This window comes from Hippopotamus amphibius, chromosome 1 (assembly GCF_030028045.1).
Source record: "Hippopotamus amphibius kiboko isolate mHipAmp2 chromosome 1, mHipAmp2.hap2, whole genome shotgun sequence".
Classification (NCBI taxonomy): domain Eukaryota; kingdom Metazoa; phylum Chordata; class Mammalia; order Artiodactyla; family Hippopotamidae; genus Hippopotamus; species Hippopotamus amphibius.
In genome coordinates this window covers 201045873-201064884 of record NC_080186.1, presented here as the reverse complement: position 1 = coordinate 201064884, position 19012 = coordinate 201045873, and the positions used below count along the sequence as shown (strand labels likewise).

Below are 19012 nucleotides of genomic sequence, written 5' to 3'. Positions count from 1 at the left end.
AATATCTTCTGTCCTTTCCTTTTTTTTTTTTTTAACCCCTGAAGACCTGTCTCATTCATATTCTCTTAAGACACCTTTATCCCTGAAACTAGCATCTTCAGTCCAGCCTGTGCCTTGTACAGTACCAGGTAGATTGGAAATCTCCCTAAGTCTTCTTAGCCTTTCATTTCTTCCTCACCACAGTCATTTTGCTGCTGCTTCTCCACTTCCTTCCTCTACTGCTAAATCAGTCATCAAAGAGACTGATTATGACTGCCTCTTTCCCAAATAATGCCATTGAAATAAGAACATCCCTGAAGTCTCACCACTGGTGACTTTAGTCAAATAACTAATTTATATATATATATACACATGCACAAAAACATCTCTGATCTTTGAAGCATGTGACAGGAAACAGGTGTTGCATCTTTTAAAAAAAAAAGTTTTTTCCCAAAGCTGAGCTGAATTATATTAAGCCAAAAGCCTAATTTGGCGCCTAGGCCAAAAAGGTGCAGAATTCCTTATCTCTACTTGATGTTATACCATTCGGAGCCAAACAGGATTTTACTCACACTGTATGAGTACTGTGATTTGTGTATTTCTTTTGTAATATTGCTTAAACAGAGATCCCACACTTTAACCAGCTTTTTTTTTCGGTTTTAGCATTATTTACTTTCCCAGTTAAATGCTTTAGATAAAAGAAATCATGAACAATTTTTAAACTCTTAAATTCAAAGCAGCACTATTGATTGAATTTAAGGCTTGTTATCTTCTTTCCAGAAGAGGAAGGTTTTAATAGTGATTTTCCTTAGTAGGTTTAAAATCAAAGTAGAAGTAGGCTTAAAATCAAAATAGTTCACTAGTGTGGAAAAAGACCATGATGGAATTTTATATGAAAATTGATACAGAACTATATAATCTAAATTTTGTTTTTTAATATTTTTTCTACACATATATCTAAAGCCTTCAAGTCAAACCCGTCCCCCATTCCCAGATATTAACAGTGGTATTAGAGTGAAGGAATTAGAGATTTTAATCTTTCTATATACTTTATAATGTTTTTCAAATTTTCTATCATGTGTTAACTAAAATTAGAGCACAAATCAGTAAAAGTTACTTTGAGGGAAATTTTTAGTTCATAAGTGCAAATATATCAATTAAACTGTTTTATAAATCTCTTATTTATCTTCATTAATAGCATACAATTTATAAGATGCATTATATTCTCAAAGTTCTGTAATGACCTGTGTCTGGTCATAAAAGAAATTATCATTCAAAGTAGGAAAGGTTTATCCTTATTTTCCTACCCCAGACCTCTAAGCATCCTTGCACCTTTTTTTTTTGCAGCACTTTTTGCTTTTACCCAACTGTTGTACCCTGCTCTTTCATCCTCTTTTCCATACCATAGCTTTCTAGTCATATCTCTATTCCTGCCTCTATTTCTCTGAGTTCTCTTAACATATTCTATCATATTCTTCAAAGGTGTTTTAGGTATGTGTCATATTGTAAAAAATTCATAGACCTAAAAAGCTAGTATATAATAAAAAGTCCTTAATTATGATGAGTGCTATCAGTTAATTTGCATTTCTAACTGGCACCAACTGCAGAGGAATTTCAGGCATCAGGGATAGGCCCATGTGGGAGATATTTTGGGAAAGTCCACACCACAGAGACAGTTGCTCATTCTGCATAAATGCCAGCTCTGTTCACAATCATTATCTCCTTAGTTGTGTGTATTATATGATTCAAGGTAAGTAACTAGATAGTTTTTTTTTTTTAATTTTTTTTATTTTTTGGGGGGTACACCAAGTTCAATCATCTGTTTTTTATACACATTAGATTGTTTTTTAATTACTATGAAATTTTTAAAAAATTACTATAAGAGCATTTCCTTGTAACTAAGAATCATGTATATTTTTTAACTTTTTGACAGTAAAGATAAAACATTTAACTGTTAAAAATAAATGCTCTTTTTTTTGTTTTCTTTTCCTGTTGTTGTTAAGAGTATGTTCTGTGTGAATACTTCAAGTATCACCCCCTATAAGTTCTAGAAAAATATCTAATTTCTAGAAATACTACTGGTACAATTATGTTGCAGTTTATTTACTTTATTTCTTGAGCTGGAAGACTTCTAGCAGTTAGCTCTTCATCCTCCGTATCCCAGAACCTGTTACCAATATGGACTTGGCTTGCCTGGGTCATTGATAGGTATTACACCAATTTTGTATGGTACTTTCTTTGGGTTCACTGACATATCAGGCTATTTATTGTTTTCTTACTCCTGCAGCATCATAAGAGAAGAGACATTAAACCACTAATTTTATAAGCATAAATAAATTATCCTTATATCTATATATGTCTATTCCTGTGTATATAGATAACTATTTTCCCATGTAACATGTGAATTATATCTGTGGCTATTAGTTTGTCATATGATGTGGTATTAAAAAGCATTGATAAATGTATTGTAAATTCTGTTACTTCAAATAGATCATTTTATTATAGGACTCTGTTAGATTAGGTTAATGGAATTTGTTCTTTAAAAAAACTGTGCTGGTTATTGTGTGCCATCACTGGGATTCACGGTTCTGTGGAAGTTTAGCTAATAGCCCAGTTTTTCTGATAAACTTGTTAATGTCCTGTATTCTCATTTGTTTTCTACCACTCATATTTTCATGCTGTTTGAATTAGGGAGTTCAACTTTTTCACCTGTGTTTCTTACTGGCCTTTCCTCTTTGCTTGTTTAATATCAGTTTCATTTTAATTGTTTTTCAAAGGAAAGAAGTTGCTTTAAAAAGGCTTTCTTGATATCTGCCATTAAGCACATTTGGTCCTGTTTTCATTTTACTGTGGACTCTTGCTTTGACAAAAAATGCTGTTAAATATGCAAAGTGGCTGTATTTATTCCATCATAAAGACAGTATAATTTAAGATAAAAACTTTGCATTATATATGAGTCTAATAAGTCCAAATCATTTAATAATTTATACATCAAACCAAAATATGTTAAAATGTCACCTTGTTAATAATAAACATTCAAATTGTGAAATAGCTGTTACTAACTAGGTCTTAAAGAGGAACATAGTATGATAGATTTTTTTTTTCCTTGTAGTTTTTTTTTTGTTTTTTTTTTGTTTTTTTTTTGGGTTTCCTTGTAGTTTTATATAACATAGTTCTCAGAAAGCAGAAAAAATGTAAGACAGTCTTTAATTTTTTTTTTGGTTGATTGATAAAATAGTAATTAATACTTTTCTTAGTCACATGCCTTGTAAATGAAATGATAGATTTTTACAAGTCTTCATTGAGAATATTTTTTCCTAACACAAAACAAGAAGCAGAATGTGAAATACAGAATTAGGAATAGAGTTCAAGTTTACCTTTACTGTTATTATACTCTGTATCATTAGTATAATATTAAAAATTTTTTTACAATAAACTGCATATATTTAAAGTGCACAATCTGATTTTTTTTTCTTAGTAGTAGTGTACATATGGCAATCCCAATCTCTCAATTCATATCCCTCCCGCCCCCCTGCTGCTTTCCCCACTTGGTGTCCATGTGTTTGTTCTCTACATCTGTAAGACAGTCTAAATAAGACTTTTTGGGTGGTAGCATTGCAGTGATTTTTTTTTCGTTGATTTCTGTATATTCCTATTACTTAATAGTAGTTTCTGTGTGTTGGCATTTTAAAATAGCCAGATGGGCAAGATTTTAGGTTTTTAAGGCTACTCAAACTTACCTTCTTTGGCAGCATTTCTTGAAATACATACTAAATTGTTTTTCAAACTCTTAAATACATAAATAAAATACAGGTATAATAGTAGCTGGAATATATATGGTTAAAACACTTGTATTCCTCTTCTAAAAATGACTTTCAAGAACTATAAAAACAATTAGATTGCCTTTTCCATTAAAATACCAAGGTAGTCTTCACAGATATGTTGAATTTCACTAGTCTAGTGTTACTGAAAGGATCTGTTACTTTCTAAAAGATATTTGTTTAAAGGCTTTATTTGTCATTCCCTAGAATTAGTGATAGCAGTGTTTCTCCCTAGTTTTGGTTATATGCCTTATAATTCCCATGTGCCTTTATTGTATGTTCATTAATACCTGTTTTCCATCAGACTAAATTATTATATCTAGCAAGAGAGCATATTTTTGTATAGTTTTTATATATTACTAGTCTGTATTAATGGATGTTATCACTCAAGAGCTATGTTATTTAATCCATGTAAGCGGCTTCAAAATTTGGATGGTTAATACGGTAAAGTTCCTTCTGCAAGAAGCTACTTACATTTACTGATGATAGTATTTTACATGTATGATTATTTCATAAGACACCAAACCCTACTATGTACATCTTATAATTTTGTACTGACCAAACTTACAAGTCAGATAGGTTGAGGTCAAAAGATCACTCTTTTTACTGAAAAAAAAAAAATTGATTTAGGGGAGGTGGATTTGATGTGCAACTCCAGTGTGTTTCTTATTACATAACTTCTGAATTGATTTACCCACCCAGGCAGTGCAGTACTAATACTGGCAGCTCCTTAGGCCATGTCAGCAAGCATTAATATGAACCATCTTTGCAAATATGCAGATGTGTCTAGCAAAGCATATTCGGTTAGTTCTCTCAAGTAGCTTCTCCTCCTAAAGCAAGGAGTGATGAAGGGTAGAGAGAGAAACCAGGAGTGCTATTACCCTAGCGGAAGTTTCACTCTTAACCTTGAGTGATGCTTTAAATTGTTTATAATGAGACTTTTTTTCAACTTCTACTCTAAAATGAATCTCAACGTTTAAGTAGATGCATATATGTGTGTAGTTCATATATATTTAATATAAGTATATATGTATATAACATAATATTCAGTCTTTGAAAATAGAATTCCTATAAAGAATATTTTTTAACTTTACCTGTTGTCTATTACTAGTCCTGGTAATAATTTTTGTTATAATTTTTGAAGCTTACTTTTTTTTTTTTAAAGAACTTTTATTGAGATACAGTTAACAGACAATAAACAGCATATATTTAGAGTGTACAATTTGGTATCCCAATCTCCCCATTCATCCCCCCCCAACCCTCCCCACTTTCCCCACTTGGTGTCCACGTGTTTGTTCTCTACATCTCTGTCTCCATTTCTGCCTTGCATTTCCTCTTTCATAGTTGTTAGCATTTGCCTTATGTATTGAGGTGCTCCTATATTGGGTGCATATATATTTATAGTTGTTATCTCCTCTTCTCAGATTGATCCCTTGATTTTTATATAGTGTCCTTTCTTGTCTCTTGTAACATTTTTTATTTTAAAGTCTCTTTTACCTGATATGAGTATCGCTACTCCAGCTTTCTTTTGATTTCCATTTGCATGGAATATCTTTTTCCATCCCCTCACTTTCAGTCTGTATGTGCCCCTAGGTCTGAAGTGGGTCTCTTGTAGACAGCATATATATGGGTCTTCTTTTTGTATCCATTCAGCCAGTCTGTGTTTTTTGGTTGCTGCATTTAGTCCATTTACATTCAAGGTAATTATCGAGATGTATGTTCCTATTACTATTTCCTTAATTGTTTTGTTTTTGTTTTTGTAGGTCCTTCTCTTCTCTTGTGGTTCCTGCTCAGAGAAGTTCGTTTAGCACTTGTCGTAGGGCTGGTTTGGTGGTGCTGAATTCTCTTAGCTGTTGCTTGTCTGTAAAACTTTTGATTTCTCCATTGAATCTGAATGAAATCCTTGCTGGGTAGAGTGTTCTTGGTTGTAGGTTCTTCCCTTGCATCACTTGAAATATATCATGCCACTCCCTTCTGGCTTGCAGAGTTTCTACTGAGAAATCAGCTGTTAACCTGATGGGAGTTCCCTTGTATGTTATTTGTTGTTTTTCCCTTGTTGCTTTTAATAACTTTTCTCTGTCTTTAATTTTTGTCAACTTGACTAATATATGTCTTGGAGTGTTTCTCCTTGGATTTATCCTGCCTGGGACTCTCTGCACTTCCTGGACTTGGGTAGCTATTTCCTTTCCCATGTTAGGGAAGTTTTCAACTATAATCTCTTCCAATATTTTCTCAGGCCCTTTCTCTCTCTCTCTCGTCTCCTTCTGGGACCCCTATAATGCAAATGTTGGTGTGTTTAACATTGTCCCAGAGGTCTCTTAGGCTGTCTTCAGTTCTTTTCATTCTTTTTTCCTTATTCTTTTCTGCATCAGTGATGATCACCATTCTGTCTTCCAGGTCACTTATTCGCCCTTCTGCCTCAGTTAATCTGCTGTTGGTTCCTTCTAGTGTATTTTTCATTTCCGTTATTGTGTTGCGTATCTCTGTTTGTTTGCTCTTTAATTCTTCTAGGTCTTTGGTAAACTTTTTGATCTTTGCATCCAGTCTTTTTCAAAGTCCTTGATCATCTTCACTGTCATTATTCTGAATTTTTTTTCTGTAAGGGTGCCTATCTCCTCTTCATTTAGTTGTTTTTCTGGGGCTTTATCCTGTCCCTTCATCTGGTACAAAGTCCTCTGCTTTTTCATTTTCTCTATCTTTCTGTGGCTGTGGTTTTCAGTTCCACAAGATGAAATACTGCTGATACTGCTTGATACTGCTGTCTTCCCTCTTGTGGAGGAAGCTATCTCAGCTGCTGCAGCTGCTTTGAAAGTTCACCCTCCAAACTTGGGAACTCCATACTCTGAGGCCCCACTCTGGATATGCTGCCTCTCTGCTGGCCCACAGGTCCTGAAGCTTACTTTTAATTGTTTTGAAAGAGGCCAACTGCTATTGCTCAGACTGTGGTATTAAGTGAATACTAAACCAGAGCTAATGGTGACAAAATTGTTAGCGAAATGAAAAATTACCCTGATTTCTCTAATCCCTGCTTTCCACATCTGTAATGAGAAACTAGGTTTTCTCCAAGATGATGTAGGTCAAAAGTTCTAACCTCATGTAAACAAATAAAAAAACTATATTCTAATTAGAAATGCTGTGAATTTTCCTTTTCTTGGCCAGTAAATGTGCCACCTCAAATACAAAGTGCTTTGTGAACTCAATTTAAATATAGATTAATGTCCCTATCAAAATAAATTTGAAACCCACGTGGTTTTTTCCAGTTTACTTTGTAGGTGATGATATTAACATGTAGCACAGCTAAGAAATGTAGATTGGGAATAGTTTAATACATATCTACTATGCTAAATTATTTGATATAAGTGCTATGGTACCATAAGTTTATCAAGTTCTCCATTGACTATCCATATTCCTCAATATCTGTCCACATACACTTTAAAAATTGGTATGAGATCTGAGTGTGTCATTGTCCACAAGCGTCCTTGCTTCCAAAGCTCTTAGCAGAAACTACTTTCATAATGAAGCTAGTGTTATGCTAAATTTTATAAGCATCTGTCTTTTTCTGAAGAATTATATTTGTCACTGTGTTTTAGTGGCAAGTAATGTAGTAATGCAAGCTTTCAGTGTTCAAACCAGAAAACACATCTCACTTTATTGCCACATTTCAAGAAGATAACTTTTAAAACTAATTTCTATTGCACATAAGCAATTTGAATATTGGTATTTACAATTAAGCCTTATATATTAAGTAGTTTTAGTTTTTATTTTTAGTGCTCATAGTTAAGAAAAAATAATGTCAACCCTATGAGTAATATCTTTAACATATGTTGTCTTCTTTATGTGTATATGTTAGATGGAAGATAGTGCCCCAAAGCATATTATCCAGATGACAGGATTTAAGATGGAAGAAAAAGAAGCTCTAGGCAAATTGCTTTTAAAACTAGATTGCACTTTTATCAAGAGTGAGGTGAGTACAGTAACTTAAAATCTTCAAGATACAGTTGAAGAATAACTAGAATTATAATACTGACCTAAGAATGATAAAATGCCCTCTTGATATTATAAGAATAGAAAAAATATGTTAAGAAGGAAATCTTCCCTTAGTAACATTTTTCATGTGGGTTTTTCCTTCCAGAAATACAAAAATTGTACACATCTAATAGCTGAACGGCTGTGTAAGAGTGAGAAATTTTTAGCAGCTTGTGCAGCAGGTAAGTTAACTACCTTTCCCTTACCTTTGGGGAAAAAAAAATCTTCATAGTGCAGAAAAAGTACCTTAATCTCTGGAAAGAGTATATTTGTTGTACCAGACATAAATGTGGTTCTTTCTGATATTTTTCTGAAGATGTTTATGTTTGATATTTTTGCTTTGTTTTCTGAATAAAACTTTGTAACACTTGAAAAATGTATTAAAGAGGCAGAAATATTTACTTTACCTAATATTAGTGCTTTATGTAAGAAAAAAAATTTTAATAAAAAGGTTTGGCACAAAATGCTTTAAATAAAAAATAAATAAATAGCAAGCTTTTGTTGAAGCCTCAGCTATTCTCAGTCAAGTTTCTTTTCTTTGATCTATCATTGGAAGAGTTACTGTTTTTGTTCTCCTGTTCCTGCTTCCCCTCCCATCCATGCTATGAAGCAATGATCATTCTATTTTATTTTTCTAAGATTTTAAATTCCATAAATCTAAATTAGGGCTTAGTCTCCTCTTCCTTTGTCACCATTGATGTTCCTTTTATACTTTTCTCTACTATAATTGATTTGACATATCATTAGTCCACTTTTTTTTTTTTTGAGATATTTAACTCAGGTGAATTTAGCCATTTTTTAGAATAACTTGCCAGAAAAACATTTGGATTCGTTATTACTTCCACAAATGAAAACATGTATTTTCCCTGCTGTTTAAAAAGATCATTGATGCCCAGATAAAGAAACTAAAGAATGTTATTAAATAACTTAGAAAATTCTCTCAGTTAATTTGTTTTATAAAGTATAACAAAGCTGTAAACATTATTGGAAAAGTTTTTAGTATAGAAGGAAAAATATAAACTTAAAATGGTGAATAGTAATAGTAGTCATAATTTAAGTAAAACCACACTTTATTTTATTAATCCTTTGGTTTATATTTTACTCAGTAACAGAATTATAATAATTTATCATGGGAAAGATTACATACAATGTTCAGTGATGTTGTAGGCCTTTCACTATCAAAAAATTTAGGAAAAACATAGTTCAAAGATAACATTGGCAATGTAGAAAAAGGTGTTGAAAAAGGCCAAATTTTTTTTGATATTTGGTCTTTATTGTTTACCATTTATCAGGACCAGAACTCTTTTGTAACTGACAGTTGATTTGCTTTCTAGGAAAGTGGGTACTAACTAAGGACTACATAATTCATAGTGCCAAAAGTGGCAGATGGCTTGATGAAACAACTTACGAATGGGGATATAAAATTGAAAAAGACTCGCATTATTCACCTCAAATGCAGTCTGCACCTAAAAGATGGCGTGAAGAACTGAAACGCACTGGTGCTCCCGGAGCCTTCCATAGATGGAAAGTTGTCCTCCTTGTTAGAGCTGATAAGCGAAGTGATTCTCTAGTAAGGTGAGATTTCGTAAAAGCTAAAGCAGTGAACGTGCAAACAGTTTTGGTTTGTTGAAATATCTTTTTGTATTTCTTTGCAATTATTCATTTATTCCAAATGAGCTGTTATGATATATTCTTTGATCTCCTAGTTAAGCCATTCTGCACTTTTAAGTGTATGTTTGTAATGGAACGAAATCTGTTTTATAGTATTGCATTATTCTGAGGGTCTCTGTTTTACTTTCCATGTTATTTCTTGGCAAACTTAAGTAAAGTTTATTTTTTTAATTGGAAGATATTTGTTTTCAGTTGTGAAGTACTTACATATTTTTGTAAGTGAAGTATTACATTAAACAAAGGCTTTTTTTCTAGGTTTGTATAGTGTAGTTTTCATGGTTCATACTGTTTCCATCATAATTTCACTTCTTTTTATCTTTTAAACCATATTTTAAGAAGACTTCTTATTGGGTAAACTGTATTCTAAGACTGCTGTGACTTTTGCAGGGAGGGGGTGGTCTAAGGGCTTTTTGTTACCTTTACCGAAGTATAATTTATAGGCCATAAAATGCACAGATTTTAAGTGTACGTTTTGATGAGTTTGGACAAATTTATGCTCCCATGTTACCCATACTACAATCAAGCTCTGTAACATGTACATCATCCTAAAATATTCTCTTGTGGGTTTTTTTTTCCTCTCTTGTGTTTTTGTACATTTAATTCTGCACCACCAAAACAAACAACCACTGATTTCGTTTTGGTCACTGTACATTAGGTTTGTCTTTTTTAGAGGTTCATATAAATGGGATCATATTGTACATACTCCTTTGATGTAGCTTCATTTGTCTACCTCGTTATTTTTGAGATTCATCTATGTTGTTGTGTGTATCAGCAGTTCCTTTCTTTTTGTTACTGAGTAAGTAGTCCACTCTTTCTATATATCACAATCTGCTTATTCACCCATGGATGGACATATGGGGGTTTTTTGGTTTTGATTTGTTTTTGCTAATAGGAATAAAGTGGCTATGAACATTTGATTACAAGTCTTCACATAGACGTTTTCATTTCTCTTGGGTAAATATCTAGGAATGAAGTCACTTGCTCTGATGGTACTTGTGCATTTAACATTATGAAAAAATGCCAAACTGTTTTCCAAGTTGTACCATTTTACATTCCCATTAACAATGTATGACAGTTCGAATTGTTCTGTAATTACTTTGGCACTGTTGTCCAAAAATGAGTTGACCATATTTGTGTGGTCTATTTCAGAACTTCTTATTCTGTTACGTTGATATCTATATCTACCTTACACCAAGAACACACTGTGTTGGTTCCTATAATATTATAGTGAGTCTTGAAATCAGGTCACGTGAGTCTTCCAGCTTTGTCTTTTTCAAAATTGTTTTGGTGATTCTGGATCCTTTATGTTTCCACGTGCGTTTTAGGATTGGTTTGTCAACTTCTGCAAAAGAAAACAAGTTGAGATTTTGATTGAAATTATATTGAATCTGTAGATCAGATTGGGAAGAATTTGAGATCTTAATATCCTATCAATAGACTGAGTCCTTGTATCAATAGACTATTTTTCTCCTGGTCTTCTTTAATTTCTGCCATTAATGTATTATAGTTTTTATTGTATAAATCTTGCACATATTTTGTTAAACTTAATTCTGTGTACTTCATATTTGGGGATGCTATTATAAATCGCTTGCTCTGAAAGTTTTTATCTGCATCTATTGAGATAATTGGCTTTTCTCCTTTATTCTGTTAATATGGTAAATTATTTTGACCAATTGTTAAATGTTAAACCAAACTTGTATTCCTGAGAGAAATTCAACTTCATTGTAGTGTATTATCCATTTTTAATAATTGCTGATTCTATTTGCAGTTTGCTAATCCTATTTCCGTAAAATCTTGTGGAAAAAGCCAAACAAACTTTTTGGCCAACCCAATATTTGTTCTATTATGTTCTTCTTCTGAAGATCCTTTACCTGTATTTTAGACCATTTGATTCTGTTCCATGGTATTTGCTTGCTCTGTTCTGTTTTTTTGGAGGTTTTTTTTCCCTTTGAGAATGTGTGTGTGTGTGTGTGTGTGTGTGTGTTGCAGTTGGATAGTTATTACTGATTTATCAAGTTCAGTGATTTCTTCCTCAGTTTTGTGCAGTCTGTGGAGAAGCCTATCAAAGAAATTGATACAGTATCTTAATTCTGCTTTTTCCATTGTACTCAGCTGAATTCCCCATATGTTCATGAAAATTGTCCACTTATGGTATACTTTAACATGTCATTCACAGTTATTTTAAAGTCACTTTTTTAAACTTTCAACATGTGGATCATCTCTCTGTGCTATTTATTCCTTTATCTCTTGACAAAGGTTTGTTTGGTTTTTTTCCCTTGCTTTTTGTGTATGTCTTGTGGGTTGTTTTGTTTTGCGGTTTTGCATATATAGACATCCCCTACAGAAGAATAGTAGAGGTGTGGTGAATAATGTTAATGTCCAAAAATGGATCTACCTGGAAGGCAGTTAGTGTGGGGTGGTTGAGTTAATCTTGCCAATTGTTAAGCTGGCTTTGAGTTTTGTTAGTGCTATTTTCATCTTTAGTACATCATTAAATTTTACTCCAGCAGTGGTCTACTTGTGCTTAGCATGGTGCCTGTGATACTGAAGGGTTTTTAATCAGTGTACTTGCTTCACTCTCAGCTTTTGTTAGTCCCTGTACTAGTTCATCACAGAAGTGCTCTTCATATTACTCCCCCCTTGCTTCTTACTCATTTTTAGGCTGGGGGTAAGGGTTGGTGTGTTTTCCTTCTGTTGAATAGGCTTTAGTCTTAAGCATTCTTCATGTTCTTGGTCTCTGGGGTTGGAATATACCTGTTGTTTCTGTCTCAGTTTCCCATGGCAGCCAAATTCTCCCATGTATTGTGGGCAGTGTTTAGGGAAGAGAGAATTTCTAACATCTGCCCCAGCATTAGGTGTCTGCTTTGTATTGGTGTAGAAACCTAGGTCTGAGTGGCATTCCTGCCTTTTCTCTAGGAACAGGGGCTTTTGCTTCTGTCCTTTATCCCATCTTTTTTGGGCTACACAGCAGGAGGTTTTCCTACCCCTTTCCCAAAGGCAGATGAGTTTTACTTCCACTCTTACAGCAAAAGCAGTAAGTACGTCTTTACCTGGGTTCTGAAGTAGAAGTCTTTTTTACCTTACAAAATGACTTATGGCTTTTGCTTCATATGAGAGATAGATCCAGGAAAGTGGGCCTTGTTTTATGTCTATTTCTTGTTGGCAGACAGTCCCCACTGGCCTACTGGGGGTTCCTGCTGTTACCTGCCCCTAATCTTTTTCATGGATACTTAATAGAGGCTGTTGGCAAAGAGCTTTCAACTAAGGTGGGGCCTGTCAGGGACTCTGTTATTCTAAACTGTCATGCTGCCTACACTTGGCCTTTAAATTTATAAAAATTTTACCTGATTCTTACCTGCATTTATGGGGGCTTTTTCTCTCCTGTGCTCTGGCGAAAGTGAAATAGTTTGGATGTCCAATCTCTTTACAAAGGTGCTTATCACTCTTTTGGAAATTCAGTTTCTTGGTTGGCCTGTTATCTCAGTTCTCTGATGGGTTCATGAAAAGCTATGATTTTGTGGATTATTTGGCTTTCTCTTGTGGCTTTCTAAATCCTAGCAGTAACAAACTTTTATGAAACTTTTTTAGGGGGTGGGTGTTCATGTGTCTGTGTTTTCTGAGCCAAAATGTAAAATGTATTTCTTAATGTAGATCAACGTTAAACTTTTTCAAAAGTTAATTTTTTTAGAAGGTTGGCAACATTAGTTCCATTTTTTGTGGTTCAAAATGATTTCCTTGGAGGTATGTTGCCTTCTGAGGTAAATACTTTCTTAGACTTTTTTTTTTTTGGCTGCGTTGGGTCTTCGTTGCTGTGTGCACAGGCTTTCTCTAGTTGTGGAGAGTGGGGGCTGCTCTTAGTTGCAGTGCGCAGGCTTCTCATTGCAGTGGCTTCTCTTGCTGTGGAGCACGGGCTCTAGGTACATGGGCTTTAGTAGCTGTGGCACGCGGGCTCAGTAGTTGTGGCTCTCGGGGCTCTAGAGCGCAGGCTTAGTAGTTGTGGTGCACGGACTTAGTTGCCCCGTGGCATGTGGGATCTTCGCGGACCAGGGCTCGAACCCATGTGCTGTGCATTGGCAGGTGGATTCTTAACTGCTGCGCCACTAGGGAAGCCCCACATGATTTCTTAAATATCTGTTCTGAACAACTTACAATTTAGGAAATCATCGCCATAGTTATTCTCCATGGCACTCAAATAGACCAAAGGAATTAATTCCTTTCAGAAAGTTCTGCTCCTACTCCTAGGAAGTAATGGATTTAGATAATTTGACTATACATACTTTCTTTTTAATATAGTTTTCTATACTGTTTATGATTTAAATAGAGTTTTGGAGGCTGGAAAAGCAAATGTTATTTTACCAGAAAATTCACCAAGTGGAATAACTCATGTGATCGCCAGTAATGCGAGAATCAAGGCTGAACAAGAAAAAGATAATTTTAAGGCTCCGTTTTATCCAATTCAGTATCTAGGAGATTTTCTTTTAGAGGTAAGTAAAAAAAAAAAGTAAACATTTTTAAATGTGTATTTTATAAAATATTGATATAGTGAAATATATAAAAATCGAATTATGTTCTGAGTTTTAGAAGTATGATTAGAATTAAAATGACATTTTTAAAGCAGTTCTCAATTATTTAAATATTTGAGAATACTTCTGATAAATCTGAAAAGCGCTTGCTTATTAAATTAAAATTTGTCTTATTTTGAGTCTTGTTTTCAGTGCTTTGGTTATGTTTATTACAAAGTTTTAAGCATTTTAAATCCAAGTATAAATAAAACAGGAGTGAGCTATAGTATCATATGAGAATTCTTTGGTTATTTTCCCATTGGGAAAGAGGGAGCTGTTTCTAAGAATTTAGAAATATTTTCCTGTCCTCTTCCTTCACTTCTTTCTCCTCACTTGCTGCACATACCACTCCTTAAGTTGTTTGAATGGAAATAACCCTAGAAGAATTGCTCTGAAGGTAAGCAAAGAAGAATTTTTAAGAAGGGTCAATCAAGGTGGAAGAGAACTTGCAGTATGTCTAAAAATTGAACCTTGGTCTTCTAGGAAAAATTAGCTCCTTCTTCAGTGTTTCCCATCTCAGTAGATACTATACAGTTTTTTATCTAATAATTTATGTTGGAAACCTGGGAATCACCCTTGAATCCTTCCTTTCCTTTATTCTGCACATCTTGTCAATTACCAGATCCTATTGATTTTATCTCAAATACTTCTTGAATAAACTGCTTCTCTCCTGTACTAACATCATATTGAGTTCATCCTTTTTCCCCTGTTCTCCTGGAATCAACTCCTTATTACTCTCCCTATTCTATTTCTTTACTCTTGCTAATTTCCTAATAACTCTTACTTTTTCTTTCTCTAGTCCATTCAACTTCATTCAGAAGGAATAGCTAAGATGCTTTTTCTAAAATAGTCCTGATGCCATCACTCTCCTACTTAAAACTGTTCAGTGGCTTTCCATTGCCTTTAGGATAAAGTTGTAAACCTCTAACATGGCTTTAAATTCGAACAGGTTTCCTGTCACTCCTGCCTTTGCAACTATAGCCTGCTCTACTTTTTCCTTTGCTCAGTATACTATAACACAACTGCCTTCTCTCAATTTCTTAAACAGGCTAAGCCACTTCCTACCTCAGTATCTTCTCAAAAGCTATTTCTCTTCCTAAAAAGGTCCTTTCCACTTCTCTCTCACTCCCTGTGCCTGCCTACTTTCTGCTTTTCATTCACTTTGCATTTATAATGTTACTTCTTTAAGGAAGCCTCCCTGGTTCCCTTATGAAAATAGTTAGGTTCACCTGGTATGTATTCTGATACCGTTATTTTGCTTTATAGTACTCATCACAATTGTAATTAATTAATTGGCTGGTTACTTGTTTAATGTCTTTTTCCCCATCTAAACCAAAAGCACTGTGTCATCAGGGATGATGTCTATCTTTTCCATGGTTATATCTGAATCATCTTGCAGAAAGCCTGGCACATGAGTTCTCATTTTATATTTGTTAGATTAATAGAGCAATTATGAACGATCCTTGAGTGTTCCAAGAGTAGATGTAATATATCATTCTATAATTACCTTTCCCTACTGAGTAGCAACAGTGTGGATTGGGAATTTGACCTTAGTTCAGAGGATGGATCTGCTTGGACTATGGATACTCTCATTGTCCTTGACAGTGATTGGTCTAGGAATGGGCATGTCAACCAATTCTGATTCATGGGACATGAAGAGAGGTATGTAAGAACTTCTGGGAAGTTTCTTTCTCATTCTGAAAAGAGCCTCTGCCAGCCTGGCATCTATTAGATGTGAACATGGAAAAATGAAACGAATCTTAAATTACTCCTTAGCAGCCGTTCTTTGACCATGAGGAGAAGTAGCTTTGGGATGAAACTGATCCTGTAGACAGCAAAGTGTAGAGACAGAATGTAGACTCTTGTAGAGATACTTGAGTTGCTGGATTAATCAACCCTGAAACCTGACTTATTAGTGGACCACATTGCCATTCTGAGGTAATAATTTCCATGTTGTTATGTTAGTTTGAATTGGTTGTCTATTACTTGCAGCCAAAAGCATCCTATCTGATCTACCTATTTGAACAGTTTAAAGGTAGCATTAACTATCAACGGAATGAAAACCATTCTTAACTAAATTAGAAAAAGTATCTGAATTTCCCTTTTTTCTAAGGAAAGAAATGAATAAAATTTAATATGTAATATGCTTTCTCCATATTTTTCAGTAAGCTGACACAGATTCAGCTGCTGAAGTACTAGAGGGCAGCAATAGTATATCAAGCAAAAATAATAGACAATCTCTAACATAAATTTGTTTTTAGAATACATTGTTTTATAAGCTCTAGATTAGACAGCTGAGAGTTAGTTCATAACCATTCATTCCAAATAAGGAAAGCATATTGTGATCCCTTCTGAGGAGAAGATAGTTAATTTCATTTTGACGTCTTGCTTTACTTCTACATCTTTGGCATAGAGGTAGAAGTAAAGCATACATTCCTCATTAGATGGATTCTGAAGTGTCTTCTAAGAAGAGTTGCCATATAAAATGACTGAGTTAAAAGTAGCAATTAAGCAATTGTTTAAAAAATAGTTTTGTTTAACCTGCTTAACTTTTCGGAAAGCCACTTAGTAGCAGAATCAGGAATTATTTAGTTAGGTTTATAGATATTTGTTGAAGACTTCTGCCATACCAGACACTATGCTATGCACTGTGGAAAATGAATAAGACCACCTGCCAGACTTTGAAAACAGAACATGGTGAAAACAGAATGTGGAAACTATTAATTATAGTTTAGTGTGTCTTGTGCACTGGTAAAATCATGTGCAAGGTATAGAAATCCAAAAGAGCAAGTTATTAATGTACCTCAATTGTTTGGCCCAAGGAAGATGTCACAAAAAGGAGAGGATACTTAGGAACACTCAAAACTTCCTTTGTATCTAAGAAATAAAATAAAATGATCCACAGAAAAGTCTTATGGAAATATAGTAGTAATAACTGAAAAAACATACACTTTTTGTGCCACATCTACTTATTGTTGATCTAGATTTGTAACTTATTACTTCCTTAACCATAAAGAAGTCATTCTGTGACTTGAATTTCTTCTTTGTACGTGGAAGCTAATACTTAACTTACTTCGGTTGTTGTGAGAATTATTACAACTGTTACTCTAAGCCATTTATTGAGTGATTACTATGTGCCAGGCACTATGCTAAGCACTTTACACACTTATTTTAAACCTTATATTCCTGTGTGGTATGTATTTTGGCCCCATTTTACAGTTAGTGAAATGAAGTGTAATCAAGTTAATTATTTTCCCATGATCTCACAACTATCATATGTCAAACCAAAAACTTAAGACCAAGCACTCAAAATATTTTAAAGCTGCTCTCCTTGAGTCTCCCTTTCCTTTGCTCATTTTGAGTATTGTTAGGTTTCCTTGATACTCACTTGGTCTCTTTCTAGGTAGATAAAAATACTTAATGCTATACAGATTACCATACACTAGTAGTCAGTCTTAGGTTATGAGATTCTACTTAAGAATCAGGGTATAAGCAATAGTTAAGAACCATGTACAGCACTCTGGGAATTCCCTGGTGGTCCAGAGGTTAGGACTTGGCACTTCCACTGCAGTGGGCCAGGTTCAATCCCTGGTCAGGGAATTAAGATCCTGCAAGCCATGCAGTGCATCCCTGCACTGCCCTCCCCGCCACCCAAAAAAAAAAAAAAAAAAACCTTGTAGAGCATTCAAAAGATGCTTGTTCTAATTACTTGACCTCTCTGGCTCTCTATCCAGTCTCGTGAATTCATTCAGGTTCTGTGACAAATGCCATGGCTGAATCAAGGAATGAGACCTAGAGACCAAAGCATATCCATACCTATTTTAAGACAGAAAACAAAGTCAAATATGTGAATCATAAGCCAGAGCAACTATCATTGCCACACTGTGCTGCTCTATCTTAGATAATAGAATAATTGACTGAATTTGTAGGTTTTCGGTTATCTGTTAGGAACATAGCATTATACTATATAAAGGAGAATAGACATGTCTCTCTTTCCTAGATCATGTAGGAAACAAACACCTAACACAATGCCTAGTGTATAGTTGGCACTAAAATATTTATAAAATAAGGGATAAGAAATTAATATTTACAGATAAATAATGTCTATATTCTTCACAAGAATAGTCATTTGGAAAGAGTATTAGTGGCTTGGAGACAATTCTATGTTGATCATTTGTTTAGTGCTATAGAAAACAGATTATTTAAAAAATTTTCCAAATGTCATAGTCTATCAGATTGTGATTCTTTATTATTTAACTTAAATAGGGTACTTGAGTCATACATTCTCATTCACAGATCAATATATAGCATCTGAAATGGATGCTTAAGTATACTCAGAAATAGAAAACAGTATGTTCTTCCCTAGTTGCTAATGATAATTGTATGTTCTTTTGCATATGTATTCTGTGTAACTGTAATCTATATGGGATTAATTCCTGTATTTTAGACATTTCTTGATGTTCTCAGTCTGAGGATTTATCCTGTCTGTCAACCATGTGAAATTTGAAGCCAGAAATTCAGTTTATCCCCATTAAAGTTGTCCTTAATGGAAATTGTACACTCAGAGTAATTCTTTCTTTAATTTTAGGAATTGGAAAGAAGAAAAGTCTTCATTTTTCTTAGTTTCAATTTCACTTTTCTGAGTAACTAAAGAAATTTAATCAGCTACTCTTACGGATTGTTCTCTGGTTGCTAGATTGCAGGCTGCTAAAGGGTCCTCACAGCCACATAGGAAGCCCAGTACAAATGAAAGGGAACCAAATATCACACCATAGGCCTTACCACATTTCAGCTATATCATGATTATTCCCTAGAAGGACAGTGATTATCCAGTCTCTTTGTGTAAAGATAGTGAATCTTTGAATACTCTTACATAAGTATTTGAATTCATCTCTACTCTCAATTCTTTTTTTTTTTTTTAATTGTTTTTGGCTATGTTGGGTCTTTTTTTCT

The 19012-nt window shown here is 34.1% G+C and overlaps 1 protein-coding gene across 3 annotated transcripts in view; it reads left to right on the top strand.

Moving 5' to 3' along the window:
* The window catches only part of SLF1 (SMC5-SMC6 complex localization factor 1), a 63581-nt gene that overhangs the window by 2452 nt on the left and 42117 nt on the right, over positions 1 to 19012 (top strand). For all 3 annotated transcript variants that reach the window (XM_057739248.1, XM_057739238.1, XM_057739252.1), the window contains exons 2-5: positions 7651 to 7764; positions 7933 to 8008; positions 9161 to 9401; positions 13819 to 13981. In XM_057739248.1, the coding sequence (XP_057595231.1) occupies positions 7651 to 7764; positions 7933 to 8008; positions 9161 to 9401; positions 13819 to 13981 (594 nt within the window). The remainder of the gene's footprint in view (positions 1 to 7650; positions 7765 to 7932; positions 8009 to 9160; positions 9402 to 13818; positions 13982 to 19012) is intronic.